General features: G+C 40.3%; 1 protein-coding gene across 1 annotated transcript in view; it reads left to right on the top strand.

Annotated features, from left to right (window-relative positions):
• Positions 1-1,954: 1,954 nt before the first annotated feature.
• Positions 1,955-22,922, top strand: part of CTSS (cathepsin S) — a 37,290-nt gene continuing 16,322 nt past the window's right edge. Inside the window, exons 1-6 of the mRNA XM_023213632.2 lie at positions 1,955-2,209; positions 3,393-3,519; positions 10,253-10,375; positions 15,939-16,088; positions 19,396-19,623; positions 21,241-21,406. Coding sequence (XP_023069400.1) covers positions 3,394-3,519; positions 10,253-10,375; positions 15,939-16,088; positions 19,396-19,623; positions 21,241-21,406 — 793 coding nt within the window. The 5' untranslated portion in view covers positions 1,955-2,209; position 3,393. The remainder of the gene's footprint in view (positions 2,210-3,392; positions 3,520-10,252; positions 10,376-15,938; positions 16,089-19,395; positions 19,624-21,240; positions 21,407-22,922) is intronic.

Below are 22,922 nucleotides of genomic sequence, written 5' to 3'. Positions count from 1 at the left end.
GCTGTTTTTTTTTTTGTTTTTTTTTGAGATGGAGTCTTGCTCTGTCACCCAGGCTGGAGTGCAGTGGCACCATCTCGGCTCACTGCAACCTCCACCTCCTGGGTTCACGCCATTCTCCTCCTGTCTCAGCCTCCCGAATAGCTGGGACTACAGGCGCCCACCACAACGCCTGGCTAATTTTTTGTATTTTTAGTAGAGACAGGGTTTCACCATGTTAGCCAGGATGGTCTTGGTCTCCTGACCTCGTGATCCGCCCGCCTCGGCCTCCCAAAGTGCTGGGATTACAGGCATGAGCCACCGCGCCTGGCCTACAAAGCTGTTTTAGTTAAAACTGTGTGATACTGAAGTAGCAATAGATAAAAAGAACAGCTTCATGAGCTCAGAAACTGACCTATCTATGTATGAGAATTTGGTGTATGATAGAGGTAGAATCAAAATGGGAAAACAAAGAAAATAAGTTCCCTACCTCATACCATACACAAAACTAAATTCCAGGTGAATTAAACACCTAAAAGCAGTAGCCATAGAAAAGATAAATAAAATGCTTTCTAAAAGTATAAAAATGAGTGTATCTTTATTACATTTGGATGAGGAAAACTTTCTTATACGAAACACAAACAGTATAGATTATACAGAAAAGCTGAATAAAATGTTCTACCTCAACACACAAAAAAATTTCATATAGAAAAACTCACTATAAACAAGACTAAAAGACAAGTGGAATTTCATAGGCTTATTCAAAGGAAGAAAAAATAAAATAAAAGACAAATGGAAGACTAAGGGAAGATGTTGTTAAGGGTATATAACTGTCAAAGATTAGAAGCCAGGATATATTTTTAAAACACATACACCTTGGCCAGGCATGGTGGCTCACACCTGTAATCCCAGCACTTTGGGAGGCCGGGGTGGGTGGATCATGAGGTCAAGAGTTCAAGACCAGTCTGGCCAAGATGGTGAAACCCCGTCTCTATTAAAAATACAAAAATTAGCTGGATGTGCTGGCAGGCGCCTGTAATCCTAGCTACTTGGGAGGCTGAGGCAGAGAATCACTTGAACCTGGAAGGCGGAGGTTGCAGTGAGCCAAGATCACGCCAGTGCACTCCAGCATGGGAGACAAAGCACAACTCCATGTTGGAAAACACACACACACACACACCTCCCACAAATCACTAAGAAAAAGCAACAATACAATAGAAAAATGAGCAAAAAAGATGAACAGAAAATTCACAGAAAATTCAAACGGTCAATAAATGTGTGAAAAGATCCTCAACCTCATTGGTAATTAGGAAAATGCAAATTTAAAAGATGACAGTTCATCTTGCTCCCACTCCACCCAGATAACCATTCTCAATTGGATATATTTGAGTGTATTCTTTTTTTCCATGAATATACTAACACATACACACACACACACATGCATATTACTAAACTATACATATAGTATATATTAATAAAGACATTTTGAGTTGATGAATGAAGGAATGGGTGAGTGAGAATCAGACAATATCAGATCATGAATGAGTTGTGTTAAAAGCAGTAAGGCAGGTTTTCCTAGGAAATCATAAAAGGAGCTGAGATTTTGGGAGCTTTATCTTAATCTCTTTATAACTAAGTGTTTTCCATGTAAAAGTTGGTGTTTTTAAAATTTAATTTAATTTTTTTTTTGAGATAGGGTCTTGATCTGTCATCCAGGCTGAAACACAGTGGTATAATGATGGCTCACTGCAGCCTTGTCCTCCTAGACTGAAGCAATTCTTCCAACTCACCCTTCCTCTCAGCTGGGACTACAAGCATACACCACCATGCCCAGCTAATTAAAAAAATTTGTTTTTTGCAGAAACAGGATCTTGCTATATTGCCCAGGTTGGTCTTGAATTCCTGGCCTCAAGTGATCCTCCCGCCTCAGCCTCCCAAAGTGCTGGGATTATAGGCGTGAGCGACTGGGCTCAGACAGGGGCTCTTCTTGATGGCTTACTGGATCCACTTTGTCCCCAAGACCATAGGGAGACGACTAGAGGTGACTGTACTAGCTAGATTTTAAACGAAACTGAAATGAAAGTTCACTTCCTCATTATGGATATCTCATGTGACAAGTTCCAATTTCTTTTAAAGTCAGTTGAACTGAAATCTCCCTGCTGCTTTGAAATCTTAGAAGAGAGCCCATCAATTCAAGGATTCTTACTGTGGGAGCACCTGCTGGTTCTATCACGTATGTACCGTTTGTTCTTTTTCTCCCATTTGGTCTTCAAACACTCTATTTGTGTTTGTAACTTGTTCTGCCTGCTAGGTTTTCAATCTTTGGTTTCAGGAAGTAAACTAGAAAGTCGTGTCGTTCAATTTGCTTCTTCTCTATTTTTAAAAAGTTAATGTCTGCTTGAGCATCTAAGCATCTTAAGTTGAGGCTGAAACGTGGCTTTCTTTGGAATATAATTAAAAGGTTTACATGTTTAAAATTCCAGATGTTTTCAATTGAAAAGAAACGGAAAAGAAAGTAGAATCCAGTTTGAGGGAGCTAGTCGCTAAATTTCTGTTGAAGTCTCTTGAATTAAATACAGAAGTGGCATTTTAAAGAGTAGTTAATTGCCTCATTTGAAACAGATGTCTGATCATTGGGAAAAAAAAGATAAAAAGGAAAATAACCTACCTAAAGATGTGAATGAGAGTTGTCTTTTAACTATCTGTAAAGACTGTGGATATTTAAATAAGTCAGTTAAGAAGAGCTCATGTATTCAAAAATTCAGGAGATAAACTGATTTTTCAGAGGTTTGCCTCTCTTAAGGATGATTTTTTTTTTTGAGAGAGCGAGAGAGAGAAAGAGATTTCCTTTGATTAGATTTGGTGGCAAATCCTGGAAAGTCCCTGTTTTCTAACCCCCCCAGATGTGTTTGGTTTACCAGATATTGGGAAATTCCTGAAAATCACTTTTTAAAGTGCTACTAAGCATTGGAAGTAGTATTTCAGGCATAAATCTGCAGCTATTCCCTGTGACTATATATCCCAGGAATTTTCCTGTATAATTCTGTTTATAATAGTCTGTCCCTATTGAACAATGAGATCACCTGGACACGGGAAGGGGAACATCACACACCGGGGCCTATTGTGGGGAGGGGGGAGCGGGGAGGGATGGCATTGGGAGTTATACCTGATATAAATGACGAGTTGATGGGTGCTGACCAGTTGATGGGTGCAGCACACCAACATGACACAAGTATACATATGTAACAAACCTGCACGTTGTGCACATGTACCCTAGAACTTAAAGTATAATAATAATAAAAAAAATAGTCTGTCCCTTTGATAGACTTTGCATTGTTATTTTCTCTTATGAAAAAATATGGTCACAACATATGCAGCTAATAGCAACACTTCCTATGTTACCTTTCCTTACACAGAATGAAACGGCTGGTTTGTGTGCTCTTGGTGTGCTCCTCTGCAGTGGCGCAGTTGCATAAAGATCCTACCCTGGATCATCACTGGCATCTCTGGAAGAAAACCTATGGCAAACAATACAAGGAAAAGGTAGACTGGATTGCCACTCGAGGGATATGCTTTTAAAGGAGTACTGTTTTCTACCTCTCAAAATTGCGTTCTTACAGGCAATGTTTTCAGTAAATATTTAGGCTGGGCGTGGTGGCTTGTGCCTGTAATCCCAGCCCTTTGGGAGGCCAAGGTGAGCGGATCACCTGAGGTCAAGAGTTCGAGACCAGCCTAGCCAACATGGCAAAACCCCGTCTCTACTAAAAATACAAAAATTAGCTGGATGTGGTGGTAGGTGCCTGTAATCCCAGCTACTCAAGAGGCTGAGGCAAGAGAATCGCTTGACCCGGGGAGGCGGAGGTTGCAGTGAGCCGAGATTGCACCATTGCACTCCAGCCTGGGCGACAGACTGAGACTCCATCTCAAAAATAAATAAATAAACATTATGTACTTGTTTCTTGCCAGATACTATTCTTGGTACCATACAGCAAGAATCAAAACAAAATTCCTATTATGGAGCTTTTATTATAGTGAGAGAGACAGGAAATAAGAAAATAAACAAGCAGACATGTAGTATGCTAGATGGTGATAAGTGTTGTAGATAAAAGTAACGGAAGGCAGGCCAGGCGCGGTGGCTCAAGCCTGTAATCCCAGCACTTTGGGAGGCCGAGACGGGTGGATCACGAGGTCAGGAGATCGAGACCATCCTGGCTAACACGGTGAAACCCCGTCTCTACTAAAAAATACAAAAAACTAGCCGGGCGAGGTGGCGGGCGCCTGTAGTCCCAGCTACTCGGGAGGCTGAGGCAGGAGAATGGTGTAAACCTGGGAGGCGGAGCTTGCAGTGAGCTGAGATTCGGCCACTGCACTCCAGCCTGGGCGACAGAGCAAGACTCTGTCTCAAAAAAAAAAAAAAAAAAAAAAAGTAACGGAAGGCATGGAGAGGAGGAAGGGCCCTGGGTGGTGGTGGTGGTAAGAAGTCTATCTATATGACAGGAGGGTTAGGAAAGGCCTCACAGATAGGGATGCCATTTGAGCAGAGAATCGATGGAAGCCAGGGAGCAAGCAAAATACATAATAGAGTGAAGCTATCAGGCCAAGGGCAAATGAGCACAAGCTCCTGAGGAAGGGCCACATTTGGGATGGCTGAGGAGCGAAAAGGCCTTATTACCCACATAGTGCGGCCAGATATTGTTTCTTGACTATCACTTCCCATTTTGTACTTCTGTTTTTATTTCAAAGCACGCTTGCTGATGTTAAGACCTTAACCCTACTGCTTTAAATAACTAAGTCCTGTAACTATGTAATATTTCTGTTTGTAAGCTAGCATCATATATTTCTTCATTTGACATATTATTTTGTATAAAAATGACACTCTTAGTAGGTTATACACTCTAAGTTTTATTTTTATTTATAATTAAATAATAATTGTGTATATTTATGGAGTACAGCGTGATGTTATGATACAAATATACATTGCAGAATGATTAAATTAGGCTAATTAATATATTCAGCACCTCATATACTTATCCTTTCTTTGTGATGAGAACATTTAAAATCCACCGTTTCAGTAATTTCGACATATAAAATACGTTATTACTATTATCGGTAGCCACCATGCTATGCAATAGATTGCGAGAACGTATTCTTCTTGTCTAAATGAAACTCTGTACTCTTTGCCTAACATCTCCCCTTTCCCTGTCTACCCTCCTCCCAGCCTCTGCTAACCACCATTCTACTCTCTATTTTTATGAGTTCAACTGTTTTAGAGTCCACATGTAAATGAGATTATGCAGTATTTGTCTTTCTGTGCCTGGCTTATTTCACTTAGCATAACGTCCTCTAGACCCATCCATGTTGTTGAAAATGACAAAATTTCCTTTTTTTTTTTTTTTTTTAAGGCTAATTGGTATTCCATTATGCATGGAATACAATATGTACCACACTTTTTTATCCATTCATCTTTTAATGGACACTTTATAAGGTTGATTCCATATCGTGACTATTGTGAATAATGCTACAATGAACCTGGAAGTGCAGCTATCTCATTGACATATTGATTGCGCTTCCTTGGGACATATACCCAGAAGTGAGATTGCTGGATGATATGGTAATTATGTTTTTAGTTTTTTGAGGAATCTCCATACTGTTTTCCAAAATGACTGTACTAATTTTACAATCCCACTAGCAGTGTATGAGGGTTCCCTTTTCTCCACATCCTCACCAACACATATCTTTCATCATTTTGATAATAGCCATTCTAACAGATGTGAGGTGATATCTCATTGTGGTTTTACTTTACATTTTCCTGATGATTGGTGATGTTGAGCATTTTTTCATATGTCTATTGGCCATTTGTATGTGTCTTGTTTTGAGAAATGTCTATTCAGGTCTTCTGCCCATTTTTAAACAGGGTTGTTTTCTTGATGGTTACTTTGAGTTCCTTCTATATTTGGGATATTAGCCCCTTATGAAATGTATGATTTGTAAATATTTTCTCCCATTCTATGAGTTATCCTTTCACTCTGTTAATTGTTTCCTTTATTGTACAAAAGCTTTTTAGTTTGATGGAGTCCTGTTTGTCTATTTTTGCTATTGTTGCCTGTTCTCTAGGGGTCATATTCAAAAAACCATTGCCTGGACCAATGTTGTGGAGTTTTCCCTTATATTTTCTTATAGTAGTTGTGTAGTTTCAGGCCTTATGTTTATGCTTTAATTCATTTTGAGTTGATTACTGTATATGGGGTGACATAAGGGTTCAATTTCATTTTTCTGCATTTGTATAGCCAGCTTTCCCAATGCTATTTATTAAACAGACTATCCTTTCCCCATTGTGTGTTCTTAGCACCTTTGCTGGAAGTCGATTGACCATAAAATTGCAGGTTATTTCTGGGCTCTATATCCTATTCCATTGGTAAATGTGTCTGTTTCTATGCCAGTACTATGCTATTTAAATTACTACCGTTTTGTAATATATTTTGAAACCAGGCATTTTGTAATGCCTTCAGCTTTGTTCCTCCTGCTAAAGATTGCTTTGACTATTCAAGGACTTTTTTTAGTTCCACATGAATTTGAGGATTGTTTTTCCTATCTCTGTTAAGAATAACATTAGAATTTTGATAGAAATTGCACTGAATTTCTAGTTTGCATTGAGTAGTATGAACATTTTAGCAATATTAATTCTTCCAATTCTTGAGCATGGAATATCTTCCCATTTATTTATTTTATCTTAAATTTCTTTCTTTCTCTTTTTTTTTTTTTTTTTTTTTTTGAGACAGAATTTTGCTCTTGTTGCCCAGGCTGGAGTGCAATGACATGATCTCGGCTCTGCGCAACCTCTGCCTCCCAGGTTCAAGCAATTCTCCTGCCTCAGCCTCCCAAGTAGCTGGGATTACAGGCATGTGCCACCATGCCCGGCTAATTTTGTATTTTTAGTAGAGTCGGGGTTTTTCCATGTCGTTCAGGCTGGTCTCAAACTCCCAACTTTAGGTGATCCTGACCTCAGCCTCCCAAAGTGCTGGGATTACAGGCGTGAGCCACTGTGCCTGGCCTATTTTGTCTTCAGTTTCTTCCATCAATGTTTTATAGTTTTCAGCATATAACATTTCAACTCCTTGGTTAAATTTACTCCTAAGTATGTTTTAAATGCTATTGTAAATAGAATTGTTTTCCTAATTTATTTTTCAAATAGTTGTTAGTGTATAAAAACACTACTGACTTTTGTATGTTGACTTTGTGTCCTACAACTTTACTGAATTCATATATCAGTTCTAATAGTTTTTTGATGGAGTCTTTCTTTTCTCTCTCTCTCTCTTTTTCTTTTTCTTTTCTGTTTTTTTTTTTTTTTTTTTTGAGATGGATTCTTGCCCTGTCGCCCAGGCTGGAGTGCAGTGGTACAGTCTCGGCTCACTGCAAGCTCTGCCTCCTGGGTTCAAGCGATTCTCCTGCCTCAGCCTCCTGAGTAGCTGGGATTACTGGCACATGCCACCACACGCAGATACTTTTTGTATTTTTAGTAGAGACAGGGTTTCACCATGTTAGTCATGCTGGTCTCGAACTCCTGACCTCATGATCCACTTACCTTGGCCTCCCAAAGTGCTGGGATTACAGGCATGAACCACCGTGCCCAACCTTTTTTTTTTTTTGAGATGAGATCTTGCTCTGTCACCCAGGTTGGAGTAAAGTGGTGTGATCATAGCTTACTGCAGCCTCAAACTCCCAGCTCAAGTGATTCTCTTCCCTCAGCCTTCCAAGTAACTGGGACTATAAGCACATGGCACCACACCTGGTTAATTTCTATTTTTGTTTTTTGTAGAGATGGGGTCTTGCCATGTTGTCCAGGCTGGTGTTGAACTCCTGGATTCACACAATCCTCTCACCTCAACCTCCCAAAGTATAGGCATGAGCCACCACACCTGGCCAAGACTTTCTGTATGATCATGTCATCAACAAACAAAGGCAATTTTACTTCTTCCTTCTCTTATTTGGAGGCCTTGTATTTATTTTTCTTGCCTAATTGCTCTGGCTAGGATTTTCAGCACTATATTGACTAGAAATGGTGAAAGTGGGTACCCTTGTCTTTTTCTGATCTTAGCAGAATTTCACCCAGTTGCGTATGGTGTTAGCTGTAGTCTTGCCATATATGGCCTATTTGTGTTGAGGAACATTCCTTCTATATGTAATTTGTTGAGGATGTTTGTCATGAAAGGGTATTGAATTCTGTTAAATGCTTTTCCTGCATCTATTGAAATGATCATATGGTTTCCTTGGTGCTGATGAATTTCACCCTCACCCACACCCTTTATGAAGAGGTTCCTCATTTCAAGGTTGACTGGAGTTAGATGTGTAATTAGCACCATTATCTGATGAAATGAATGCTATCCCTCTGTTTAATAATTCCAGTCCCTCAGGAGGAATGAACCTGACTTTTGATTAGTATCCTACCTTTATAATTGATCTCAAAGTGCACTTCTTCTTCTTTTTTTTTTTTTCCTTTCTTGTACTTAGATTTGTTTGTCCTTATACCATTGCTTCTCATCTTGTGGTTTGGAAGTAAGCCCATCATGCATGCCCATTATGTCAATTACTGGGGTAACAGTAAAACCTTGCTCCAAGGGAGAGAAACCTGCATCCAGACTTGCTACCCAGCAAGTCTGGCTTCAGCTATTCTAGGAGGCACCATCCACCTTGCCTTCTACATCACTGTATTCTATGTAAATGAATCTCCTGAAGGACAAGAAAATCGACAGTCAGCTTGTAAATTCACTGTGAATAAAATTAAAATAATAGAACCAAAAATAACTTTTCAAAAGACTATATATAAAGGAATAATATGTACACTAATAGACAAGAAATAAATTAGAAATCTTAGAAATAAAAAATATTGCCATTGCAATAAAAATCAGAAGGATTTCCAGACTGGAAAGAGTTGCATAGTATCTGAAAGATACTACTGAGGGATTCACCCTGAATGCAGCACCTAGAAATAAAAAGAAAAATATAAGAAAACGCAAGTAAGAGAGATGAAAGAGAGTTTGAGCCTCCAAAATACTTCGGATAGGAGTTTCTGAAGAAGAGAATTAGATGGAATGGTGGAGAAGCAATATATGTGGAGACATTGATTGAGAATTTTCCAGATAGGAGACAAGGTCCTGAGTCATCCAATCAAAAGTACACAGCTGAAGGTAAATAAAGAAACCTACACCCAGACACATGTAATGAAGTTGTAAAGCATGAAAAAGAAAGAGAAAATCATGGCTGGGTGCCTGGTTCACACCTGTAATCCCAGCACTTTGGGAGGCCAAGGGGGGATGATCCTTTAAGGCCAGGAGTTTGAGACCAGCCTGTCTCTACAATAAAATAATAAAATAAAATAAAATAAAATAAAATGCTGGTTGTGGTGGTGCATGCATGCTGTCCTAGCCACCTGGGCAGCTGAGATGGGAGGATAGTTTGAGCCCAAGAATTTGAGGCTGCGGTGAGCTGTGATCATACCACTGCACTCCAGCCTGGGCAACAGAGCAAGACCCTGTCTTTAAAAGAAAAAAAAAACTGGCTGCAGTGGTACACACCAGTGATCCCAGCTATGCAGGAGGCTGAGGTGTGAAGATTGCTGAGTCCCAGGAGGTCAAGGCTACAGTAAGCGGTAATCATGCCACTTCGCTGCACTCCATCCAGCCTGAGTGACAGAGCAAGACTGTCAAAATAAATAAATAAATAATAATAATAATAGTAAATTTTTAAAAGAGAAGGAAATTCATGTTTATCATAAAATAATATTAATCACCATCAAAGCAGTTAAGAGCAAGAATTAAGATTAATATGTGAAGTTAGCAGTTATATTGGATATATTTATGTATTTGCATGCTCTTAGATCCACATTTGGTAGAATACTTCAAAAATGCTATTTTCGGGTGGTGCAGTGGCTCACACCTGTAATCCCAGTACTTTGGGAGGCCAAGGCAGGCAGATCCCCTGAGGTCAGGAGTTTGAGACCAGCCTGGCCAATATGACCAAACCCTGTCTCTACTAAAAATACAAAAATTAGCTGGGCGTGGTGGCACATGCCTGTAATCCCAGATACTCAGGAGGTTGAGGCAGGAGAATCACTTGAGGCTAGGAATCGGAGGTTGAAGTGAGCTGAGATTGTGCCACTGGACTCCAGTTTGGGTGACAGAGTGAGACTCCATCTAACAAAAAAAAATGCCATTTTCATCATCAAACACTTATTTGTCCAGGATGCAGTATGACTATGTTCTTCTTCATTATGTTTTAGAATGAAGAAGCAGTACGACGTCTCATCTGGGAAAAGAATCTAAAGTTTGTGATGCTTCATAACCTGGAGCATTCAATGGGAATGCACTCCTATGATCTGGGCATGAACCACCTGGGAGACATGGTAGGTACATTACAAGGAATCCCACTTTCATGTCTGGGTAAACATCATTTCCTTTCTGTCTCCCCAAAAGCAATTTGAAGGTAAACAACAATAACAAAGGAATGTATAGTACAAAGTTGGAAAACAGTAGAATTTAAGGACGTAAGAACTTGTACAGAAATTCCTTACTTAGTTCTACTTTGACTGCTTTCTTTCTTTAACAGATCACTTCTTTAAAGGAAATTTTAAACTCACAGACTACCATTGCTTTTTTAAAATAAATTCTAGAAAGTATTACCTAAAGACTATCGAAAGGCTTTTATAGAAAGTTGCCATACTTATTTAAGTCTAGATTGACAATTTAGTATGATCCATCTGCTTTCTTAATGGGAGCATGTGGGTATTTAATCTCACAAATAATCCTCTATTGGTTTTCAGATTCTGTTCTGTCCTACAAAACTTTACCGCTGTTGCCAAAGTGAAGAAAGGAACACCCTAGGTAGACTAAACTCCTTCTTAAATGCAGGAATCTTCTTTGTAATTCTTTCTCACATGGGAAACCCGTTTAGTCCACTTTTTAGACAGCCCTTTTATAAAATTCTGCCTTGCTTTGAAACAAAAATCTGCCTCCCTGTGACTTCTAGTTTTTACCATTCTCTTTTCCTCCTTCCCCATGAGGGTGTCTAACTGGGATGCTAGTGTGAAGTGTGAAACTAAACAAATCCAGATAATTCACCCCACCAGATCCTAATGGAACCTCTGTTGGTCACAACTATTACTGGTTTTTCTCAGTTTTTTAATTCCATGTCAGTTTTAAAATATATTCACAGTTACAGTTATTAGGATATTAGAATGAAGAATAGGCTGGGCACAGTGACTCATGCCTGTAATCCAGCACTTTGGGAGGCCAAGGTGGCCAGATCACGAGGTCAGGAGTTCAAGACCACCCTGACCAACATGGAGAAACCCCGTCTCTACTAAAAATACAAAATTAACTGGGTGCGGTGGCTCACGACTGTAAGCCCAGCACTTTGTGAGGCTAAGATGGGCAGATGACCTGAGGTCGGGAGTTTGAGACCAGTCTAACCAACATAGAGAAACCCCATCTCTACTAAAAATACAAAATTAGCTGGATGTGGTGGCACGTGCCTGTAATCTCAGCTACTTGGGAGGCTGAGGCAGGAGAATCACTTGAACCCGGGAGGCAAAGGTTGCAGTGATCCGAGGTCACGCCATTGCACTCCAGCCTGGACAACCAAAGTGAAACTCCATCTCAAAAAACAAAAAAAAAAAAAAAGAAAAGAAAGAAGGATATAAGTGAAAGAGATATATATATAGTCATGTGTCATATACATTTTGGCCACTGATGGACCACATATACCTTAGTGGTCCTTCAAGATTATAATGGAGCGGAAAAGTTCCTCTTGCCTAGCTAGTGATATTGTAGCCACCATAGCCATGTAGCACAATACACTACTCACTCGTCTGTGGTGATACTGCTGTAAACAAACCTACTGCTCTGCCAGTGGTGTAAAAGTATAGCACATAAAATTTTGCACAGTACAAAATGTTTAATAATAATAAATGGCTATGTTACTGGTTTATGTATTTACTATACTATACTTTTAATTGTTATTTTAAAATGTACTCCTACTTATAGTTTTAAAAAGTTAACTGTAAAACAGCCTCAGGCAGGTCCTTCAGGAGGTATCCAGTAGAAAACATTGTTATCAGAGGAGATGACAGCTCCATGAGTGTTATCGCCCCTGAAGACCTTCCAGTGGGACAAGAGGTGGAGACAGAATGCAGTGATACTGATGATCCTGACCTTGTATAGGCCTAGGCTAGTGTGTGTATGTGTGTGTGTGTATTTTAGTTTTTAACAAAAAAGTGTAAAAACTTTTTTTTTAATTTTTATTATACTTTAAGTTCTAGGGTACATGTGCACAACGTGCAGGTTTGTTACATATGTATACACGTGCCATGTTGGTGTGCTGCACCCATTAACTCATCATTTATATTAGGTATATCTCCTAATGCTATCCCTCCCCCCTCCCCCCTCCCCACAATAGGACCCGGTGTGTGATGTTCCCCTTCCTGTGTCCAAGTGATCTCATTGTTCAATTCCCACCTATGAGTGAGAACATGCGGTATTTGGTTTTCTGTTCTTGCGATGGTTTGCTGAGAATGATGGTTTCCAGCTGCATCCATGTCCCTACAAAGGACACAAACTCATCCTTTTTTATGGCTGCATAGTATTCCATGGTGTATATGTGCCATGTTTTCTTAATCCAGTCTGTCACTGATGGACATTTGGGTTGATTCCAAGTCTTTGCTATTGTGAATAGTGCCACAATAAACATATGTGTGCATGTGTCTTTACAGCAGCATGACTTATAATCCTTTGGGTATATCCCCAGTAATGGGATGGCTGGGTCAAATGGTATTTCTAGTTCTAGATCCTTGAGGAATCGCCACACTGTTTTTCGCAATGGTTGAACTAGTTTACGGTCCCACCAACAGTGTAAAAGTGTTCCTATTTCTCCACATCCTCTCTAGCACCTGTTGTTTCCTGATTTTTTAATGATTGCCACTCTAACTGGTGTGAGATGGTATCTCATTGTGGTTTTGATTTGCATTTCTCTGATGGCGAGTGATGATGAGCATTTTTTCATGTATCTGTTGGCTGTATGAATGTCTTCTTTTGAGAAGTGTGTGTTCATATCCTTTGCCCACTTTTTGATGGGGTTGTTTTTTTCTTGTAAATTTGATTGAGTTCTTTATAGGTTCTGGATATTAGCCCTTTGTCAGATGAGTAGTTTGCAAAAATTTTCTCCTATTCTGTAGGTTGCCTGTTCACTCTGATGGTAGTTTCTTTTGCTGTGCAGAAGCTCTTTAGTTTAATTGGATCCCATTTGTTAATTTTGGCTTTTGTTGCCATTGCTTTTGGTGTTTTAGACATGAAGTCCTTGCCCACGCCTATGTCCTGAATGGTATTACCTAGGTTTTCTTCTGAGGTTTTTATGGTTTTAGGTCTAACATTTAAGTCTCTAATCCATCTTGAATTAATTTTCGTATAAGGAGTAAGGAAAGGATCCAGTTTCAGCTTTCTACTTATGGCTAGCCAATTTTCCCAGCATCATTTATTAAATAGGGAATCCTTTCCCCATTTCTTGTTTTTGTCAGGTTTGTCAAAGATCAGATGACTGTAGATATGTGGTATTATTTCTGAGGGCTCTTTCTGTTCCATTGGTCTATGTCTCCGTTTTGGCACCAGTACCATGCTGTTTTGGTTACTGTAGCCTTGTAGTATAGTTTGAAGTCAGGTAGTGTGATGCCTCCAGCTTTGTTCTTTTGGCTTAGGATTGTCTTGGCAATGCGGGGTCTTTTTTGGTTCTATATGAACTTTAAAGCAGTTTTTTCCAATTCTGTGAAGACAGTCATTGGTAGCTTAATGGGGATGGAATTGAATCTATAAATTACCTTAGGCAGTATGGCCATTTTCACAATATTGATTCTTCCTATCCATGAACATAGTATGTTTTTCCATTTGTTTGTGTCCTGTTTTATTTCACTGAGCAGTGGTTTGTAGTTCTCCTTGAAGAGGTCCTTTACATCCCTTGTAAGTTGGATTCCTAGGTATTTTATTCTCTTTGAAGCTATTGTGAATGGGAGTTCATTCATGATTTGGCTCTCTGTTTGTCTGTTACTGGTGTATAAGAATGCTTGTGATTTTTACACATTGATTTTGTATCCTGAGACTTTGCTGAAGTTGCTCATCAGCTTAAGGAGATTTTGGGCTGAGACAATGGGGTTTTCTAAATATACAATCATGTCATCCACAAACAGGGACAATTTGACTTCTTCTTTTCCTAACTGAATACCCTTTATTTCTTTCTCTTGCCTGATTGCCCTAGCCAGATCTTCCAACACTATGTTGAATAGGAGCAGTGAGAGAGGGCATCCCTGTCTTGTGCCAGTTTTCAAAGGGAATGCTTCCAGTTTTTGCCCATTCAGTATGATATTGGCTGTGGGTTTGTCATAAATAGCTCTTATTATTTTGAGATATGTTCCATCAATACTGAATTTATTGAGAGTTTTTAGCATGAAGGGCTGTTGAATTTTGTCAAAGGCCTTTTCTGCATCTATTGAGATAATCATGTGGTTTTTGTCTTTGGTTCTGTTTATATGCTGGATTACATTTATTGATTTGCGTGTGTTGAACCAGCCTTTGCATCCCAGGGATGAAGCCCACTTGATCATGGTGGATAAGCTTTTTGATGTGCTGCTGGATTCGGTTTGCCAGTATTTTATTGAGGACTTTTGCATCGATGTTCATCAGGGATATTGGTCTAAAATTCTCTGTTTTTGTTGTGTCTCTGCCAGGCTTTGGTATCAGGATGATGTTGGCCTCATAAAATGAGTTAGGGAGGATTCCCTCTTTTTCTGTTGATTGAAATAGTCTCAGAAGGAATGGTACCACCTCCTCCTTGAACCTCTGGTAGAATTTGGCTGTGAATCTGTCTGGTCCTGGACTTTTTTTGATTGGTAGGCTATTAATTGTTGCCTCAATTTCAGAGCCTGCTATTGGTCTATTCAGGGATTCAACTTACTTTAAAAGTAAAAACTTTTAAAAAATTAAAAATAGAAAAAGCTTATAGAAGAAGGCAATAAAGAAGAAAATATTTTCATACAGCTATACAATGTGTTTGTATTTTAAGGTGTTACTATAAAAGACAAAACATTTAAAAAATTAAAAGTTTATTAAGTAAAAAAGTTGCATTAAACTAAGGTTAATTTATTACTGAAGAAAGAAAAAATTTTTAACAAATTTAGTGTAGCCTACATACACTGTGTTTATAAAGTCTACAGTAATGGCCTGGGCCTTCACATTCATTCTCCACTCACTCACTGACTCACCCAGAGCAACTCCAGGCCTTTCATAGTAAATGACCTATATAGAAGTACCATTTTTATTTATTTATTTATTTTTTTTGAGATAGAGTCTCACCCGTTGCCCAGGCTGGAGTGCAGTGGCACGATCTCGGCTCACTGTGACCTCTGCCTCCCAGGCTCAAGTGATTCTCCTGCCTCAGCCTCCTGAATAGCTGGGATTACAGGCATGCATCACCACGCCCAGCTAATTTCTGTATTTTTAGTATAGACGGGGTTTCACCACGTTGGCCAGGCTGGTCTCGAACTCCTGACCTCAGGTGATCTGCCCAGCTCGGCCTCCCAAAGTGCTGGGATTGCAGGTGTGAGCCACTGTGCCCAGCCCCCATTTTTACTTTTTATACTGTACTTTCACTATACCTTTTCTATGTTTAGATATATTTAGATACACAAGTACTTCATATTGTTCTACAATTGCCTACAACCTTCAGTACAGTACCATGCTGTGCAGGTTTGTAGTCTAGGAGCAACGGGCCCTTCCATACAGCCTAGGTGTGTAGGAGCCGATATGCTCTAGGTTTGTGTAAGTAGACACTATGGTGTTTGCACAATGACAAAATCACCTAACGACGCATTTCTCAGAACATATTCCAGTCATTAAACGATGCCTGACTGTATATTTGCTTTGTAGACCAGTGAAGAAGTGATGTCTTTGATGAGTTCCCTGAGAGTTCCCAGCCAGTGGCAGAGAAATATCACATATAAGTCAAACTCTAATCAGATATTGCCGGATTCTGTGGACTGGAGAGAGAAAGGGTGTGTTACTGAAGTGAAATATCAAGTGAGTATTACCATCCCAAGCCTCTGAACCCTAGGTAGAGCTCTTTAAATGCTTAGTCTAGCTACAGAATTTGACAGTGAATCTTACAGTCTCGCGTGTTACGTTCTAATTATTTTCATTATTCTTGTCTTCCCAACTAAATTATAAGTTCCTTAAGGGCAAGGATCACATATTATATTTTATTTATACAGTTGGCCCTCCATATCCACAGGTTCCATATCTGCAGATTCCACCAACCGTGGATCAAAAATATCCAGAAAAAGGTGAAGATAAAAAAATAGGCCAGGCGCTCACGCCCATAATACTATTACTTTGGGAGGCTGAGGTGGGCAGATCACCTGAGGCCAGGAGTTCGAGACCAGCCTGGCCAACGTGATGAACCCTCGTCTCCACTAAAAATACAAAAATTAACTGGGCCCGGTGGCACGTCTGTAATCCCAGTTACTCAGGAGGGTGAGGCAGGAGAATCACTTGAACCTGGGAGGCAGAGGTTGCAGTGAGCTGAGATCGCATCACTGTACTCCAGCCTGAGCTACAAAGTAAGACTCCATCTCAAAAAAAAAAAAGTTAGTAAAGTATATGGGAAGACCGGGCGTAGTGGCTTATGCCTGCAATCCCAGCACTTTTCCAGGTCAAGGGAGGAAGATCACTTGAGGTCAGGAGTTCAAGACCAGCTTAGCCAACATGGTGAAGTCCCGTCTCTACTGAAAATACAAAAATTACCCTAGCATGGTGGCAGGCGCCTGTAATGCCAGCTACTCGGGAGGGTGAGGCAGGGGAATCACTTGAACCTGGGACGCAGAGGTTGCAGTGAGCTGTGATCTTGCTACTGCACTCCAGCCTGGGCCATAGAGTGAGATCCTGTCTTAAAAACAAACAAACAAAAAGCACATATAGGAGGATGTGTAAATTATATGCAAATACTCAGTCATTTATATAAGGAACTTGAAAATTCTTGACTTTTGGTATGCTCAGAGGTCCTGGAACCAATCCCTTGTGGATACTGAGGGACAACTGGATTCTCCACAACGTTGTTTTTTGTTGTTGTTTGTTTTTTTGTTTTTGAGACAGAGTCTCCCTCTGCTTTGCCCAGGCTGGACTGCAGTGGTGCGATCTAGGCTCACTGCAACCTCTGCCTCTTGGGCTCAAGTGATCCTCCCACCTCAGCCTACATAGTGACTATAGGCACATACCACCACAACCCGTTTTTTTTTTTTTTCTTTGTATTTTAGTAGAGATGGGTTTTGCCATGTTGCCCAAGCTGGTCTCAAGCTTCTGAGCTCAAGTGATCTTCCCACTTCCGCCTCCCAAAGTGCTGGGATTATAGTCATGAGCCCTCGTGGTCAGCCTCCACAGTGCTTTTCTAAGTGATTATAGAACCACCTACTTAGACAAACACTGAACTAAGCAAATAGGTGTTTAACACAGACTTTCATTGCTCATGCTACGCATTGACTGCACTAGACTCTCCAATAAGCCAATTGCTTGAGAAGCAGTGTTGCGTGAGAGAGCCCTGGTGATCAGGAAGTTTCTCCATTTCACTTGTGAATTTCAAAGTTGAAGGAGAAGAAAGAACTAGAGCTAGAGTGATCTATAAATTGTGCCACTCAAGTTAATTCATAGTCTTGCATCGTTAGAAAATGAAATATGTGCCTTGTAAAATTGTTGTTCCTATGCTGTTGTATTTTCCTTTAGTTTGCTTGTTTTAAAAAATTGCAAAAATCCTAAATTAGTTAGAGCTAAAACACATGTATCACCATAGAGGTCAGGGTAAGTGAGAGGAATCAGAGCATTCTGAGCAGCTACCCCAGCTTGTGATCAATGAAGAAAGTAAAAATTTATAGGCCGGGCATGGTGGCTCAAGCCTGTAATCCCAGCACTTTGGGAGGCCGAGATGGGCGGATCACGAGGTCAGGAGATCGAGACCATCCTGGCTAACACGGTGAAACCCCGTCTCTACTAAAAATACAAAAACTAGCTGGGCGAGGTGGCGGGCGTCTGTAGTCCCAGCTACTCGGGAGGCTGAGGCAGGAGAATGGCGTAAACCTGGGAGGCGGAGCTTGCAGTGAGCTGAGATCCGGCCACTGCACTCCAGCCTGGGCGACAGAGCAAGACTCCGCCTCAAAAGAAAAAAAAGAAAAAAAAATTTATTAGGAAGTAAATGATGACCAGGCACAGTGGCTCATGTCTGTGATTCCAGTGCTTTGGGAGGCAGAGGCAGGAGGATCGCTTGAGACCAGGAGTTAGAAACCAACCTAGGCAATATAGTGAGGCCCTGTCTCTACAAAAAATAAAAATAAAAATTAGTCAGGCATGGTGCACTCTGTAGTCCCAGCTACTTGAGGGGCTGAGATGGGAGGATTGCCTGAACCTGGGAGGTTGAGGCTACAGTGAGCCATGATCGCACCACTGCACTTCAGTCTGAGTGACAGAGGGAAACCCTGTCTCAAAACAAAACAAAAAAAGAAGTAAATGGTACTGCTAATCTCTTATTCTTTTCCACCTACATATTTTTCTTTCAACTAGTTTTGGATTTCTTACTCGAGGTTCTCTAAAATAACAGCTTTAGAAGACCCAATAAACCACATATTTAGATGTTAACTCTGAGTAAATTAATGAACTCCTTTCTCTGGGTGCTTGCATTTTAATGAACAATTTTGTTTCAATCAAAAGCAATGTCAATTTCCTTTCTTTGGGTGGAGAGCAAAGTGAGAGGAGGGGAGGAGAGAGAAAGAGAACAATTATGATGGGGCTCTGGACACTCTGCCCCTTTTAAAACTAAATCAGCTTTGCCTTTTTTTGTTTGTTTATGCCTCCTTGTAAAATATTTTTTGATCAAAAAAATTCTGAAGATAACAAAGATTTGAAAAATGCCAACCTAGGATTAAATTTCTTATGTTTCAGGCATCATTTGACGGGAGAAAGGGTATTTTAGGTCAAGGAAATCATCCTGGCTTCTCTCAAAATCTTATTACTGTAGGCAACCATCTCCCTTACTTACAGGTGAAAATAGGTGCAATTTGGTACATGCTCGGTGAGTATTGTTTCTTAGTATATTTGAATATGGTCATTATGCTCTGAGCTTGGTTGACCGCAAATCTCTATCAAGGTTGGACCTTGCCTAGGTAACCATCAAGTATTTAGTCTTCATTGCCATTGTTAAAGACAGAAGGAAACTGTAGTGGCGGAGCTCTTTCTGGGAACTCGGGACAGAGCTGATGTAGTTGAGTGTTGTCCAGTTTGGGTTATGGAAGTCATTCCGAATGATTTTCTGTGATTTGCGTTTGTGACCTTGTATCCGTTTTAGGGTTCTTGTGGTGCTTGCTGGGCTTTCAGTGCTGTGGGGGCCCTGGAAGCACAGCTGAAGCTGAAAACAGGAAAGCTGGTGTCTCTCAGTGCCCAGAACCTGGTGGATTGCTCAACTGAAAAATATGGAAACAAAGGCTGCAATGGTGGCTTCATGACAACGGCTTTCCAGTACATCATTGATAACAACGGCATCGACTCAGACGCTTCCTATCCCTACAAAGCCACGGTGTGTCACAAGCAAACTTTTTGTACTGCCCCATGATCTCATGTTATCCGCTGACTGACTGCACTAGGCTTGCCACCATGCCAATTGCTTGAGAAGCAGTATTGTGTATGAGAGAGAACCCTGTACAGGAATTCTTAAATTCTCAAGAGTTCTCTTTCTGATGAAGTACTCTTCTTAATATATCAGTAGTACAAATAAGCAAGTAGCACTCATGCTTAAAAACAGATTTTAGTGACTGGATGTAGTGGCTCACGCCTGTAATCTCAGCACTTTGGGAGGCCAATGTGGGTTTATCACCTGAGGTCAGGAGTTTGAGACCAGCCTGGCCAACATGGTAAAACATTGTCTCTACCGAAAATACAAAAATTAGCCGGGCATGGTGGCGCATGCCTGTGGTCCCAGCTACTTGGGAGGCTGAGGCAGGAGAATCACTTGAACTCAGGAGGCGGAGGTGCAGTGAGCCAAAATCATGCCACTGTACTCCAGCCTTGGCAATGGAGCAAGACTCCGTCTCAAAATTAAACAAAACAGATTTTAAGCAAACTATCCTTAAAATTACTTCTCTGTAAACTTTTTCTTCTGCAGCCTCCCATGCTCAACCTTATTCTCAGATCATTAACCGTATCATTCTTCCACCCACTGAGAAGCTAAATAATACCCTCCTCTTCCTCGCAAATTCATTATACATTTTGATATAACGATAGCCTAAGGATTGTGTCCATGTTACAGAAGATTTTAAAAATATAAAAATATCACTCAAAAACCTTCTACCTTAACCACTATTATTTTGGTTTATTTCTTTCAAGTTATTTTCCTGTTAAGCACTTAAAAAACATAGTTGGCCAGGTGTGGTGGCTCATGCCTGTAATCTCAGCACTTTGGGAGGTCGAGGTGGGAGGGTTGCTTGAGCTCAAGAGTTTGAGACCAGCCTGTGCGACATAGGGAGACCTCACCTCTACTAAAAAGAAAAAAAAATAGTCAGGCATGGTGGTGCACGCCTGAGTAGCAGTTCCAGTTACTTAGGAAGCTGAGGTGGGAGAATCACTTGGCCCAGGAAATGGAGACTGCAGTGAGTCATGATTGCGCCACTGCACTTCAGCCTGGACAATGGAGGGAGAGCCTGTCTCAAAAAAATAATAGTATAAATAAATACAAAACATAGTTGTATATATGACAAACATGAATTTGTAACTTTCCTTTTCCCACTTGAAATACACTGTGTTTCCTATATCATATGGTCTTTATATACCATCATTTTAACTGCAGATCATCTTGCAGGCCTCAAAAAGATTTTAAAGCTCTCATGTAGAGGTTTTTATCTCTATGTAATATTTCCCTACAGTCCACCTCAGAGTCTGAGGGGACCTTGTCCTGGCAAGTTTTGCCTGTATGAGGATGTTCACAATTTGAAAGAACAGAATAGTTCTGTATTTCCTCCATTATTGCCGAAACCCGGGACTGTCAGGATTTGGAAGATTTGCAAAGGAAGGAGCCTTAGACACATGAAAAAGTTAAAGAAAGGAAAGAAGACATATTTAAAATCCAGGCTTAGGATACTGGTGATTTACAAAGGAGCTGAAGTATACTTCTTTATCTGATTTATACTTCTTTTTGCAGGATCAGAAGTGTCAATATGACTCAAAATATCGTGCTGCCACATGTTCAAAGTACACTGAACTTCCTTATGGCAGAGAAGATGTCCTGAAAGAAGCTGTGGCCAATAAAGGCCCAGTGTCTGTTGGTGTAGATGCGAGGCATCCTTCTTTCTTCCTCTACAGAAGTGGTAAAAAGATAAATAAATAAATAAATAATAATTAGAATTTAAAGAAAGAAAGAAAGGATATTGGCTGAGCACGGTGGTTCATGCCTGTAATTCCAGCTTTGGAGGCTGAGGTGGGAGGATTGCTTGAGCCTGGGAGTTTGACACCATCCTGAGCAACATCACAAGACCTCTATCTCTACAAAAAATAAAAATAAAAATAAAAATTAGCCAGGTATGGTGGCACTCACTTGTAGTCTCAGCTACTTGGGAGGGTGAGGCGGAAGGATTCCTTGAACCCAGGAATTTGAGGTTACAGTGAGCTATGATCATACCACTGCATTCCAACCTGGGCAACAGAGTGAAAACCTGTCTCTAAAAAACAAGGAAGAAAGAAAGAGAGAAAGAAGGAAGAAACAGGGGAAGGGCCGGGTAGGGCAGGGCAGGGCAGGGCAAGGTGGGGCGGGGTGGGGTGAGGCGATTTTAAACCTCATGAACCAACATCTGCTGCCTTCAAACTTTTCTTCTGCAGCTTCCTCGCCTCTCTCAACCTTCTTACAATAGAAGAGAGTTAAGGTCTTGTTCTGGATTAGGTTTTGGCATAAGGGCATGCTTAGTTGGCTTACTCTTTTATCTAGACCAATCAGATTTTCTCTGTATCAACAATAAGGCTGTTTCACTTTCTTGTCATTTGTGTGTTCAGGAGAGTAGCATTTTTAATTTCCTTCAAGCACTTTTCCTTTACAGTCACAGCATGGCTGACTGTTCGCTACAAGAGGCCTAGGCTAGGTTCTGGCCTGTCTTGGCTTTCAACATGCCTTTCCCACTAAGCTTAATCACATCTAGCTTTTGACTTAAAGTGAGAGATATGCAACTTTTCTTTTTACTTGAACACTTAGGAGCTATTATAGGGTTATTATGTGGCATAATTTCAGTATCATTGTGTCTTAGGGGATAGGGAGGCCTGAAGAGACAGACAGCAGTGTGGCCAGTCCGTGGATCAGTCAGGAAACACACAACATTTGTGGGTTAAGTCTGCTATCTTATATAGGTGTGGTTTGTAGCTCACCCCCAAAATTATAAAGTAACATCAAAGATCATTGATCACAGATGAGCATAACAGATACAATAATGATGAGAAAGTTTGAAATATTGTGAGAATTACCAAAATGTGGTAAAAGGACACAATGTGAGCACATGCTTTTGGGAAAATGGTACCAATAGACTTGCTGAATGTAGAGTTGCCACAAACCTTCAATTTGTAAAAAATGCAATATCTAGCTGGGTGCAGTGGCTCATGCCTATAATCCCAGCGCTTTGGGAGGCCAAGGCAGGAGGATGACTGGAGCCTAGGAGATTGAGGTTACAGTTAGCTGTGATCATACCACTGTATTACAGCTTAGACAACAGAGCAAAACTCTGTTCCTTAAAAAAAAAGGTAATATCTGCAAAGCACAATAAAGCAAAGCACAATAAAATATGTCTGTATACACAGAGAATTACAATAACTGATTGTATGCAAGTTTAAAAATACTTAGAA

This window comes from Piliocolobus tephrosceles, chromosome 1 (genome assembly GCF_002776525.5).
Source record: "Piliocolobus tephrosceles isolate RC106 chromosome 1, ASM277652v3, whole genome shotgun sequence".
NCBI classification, from domain to species: domain Eukaryota; kingdom Metazoa; phylum Chordata; class Mammalia; order Primates; family Cercopithecidae; genus Piliocolobus; species Piliocolobus tephrosceles.
The sequence above is the reverse complement of the archived record's forward strand: the minus strand, read 5'-3'. Positions and strand labels throughout refer to the sequence as shown.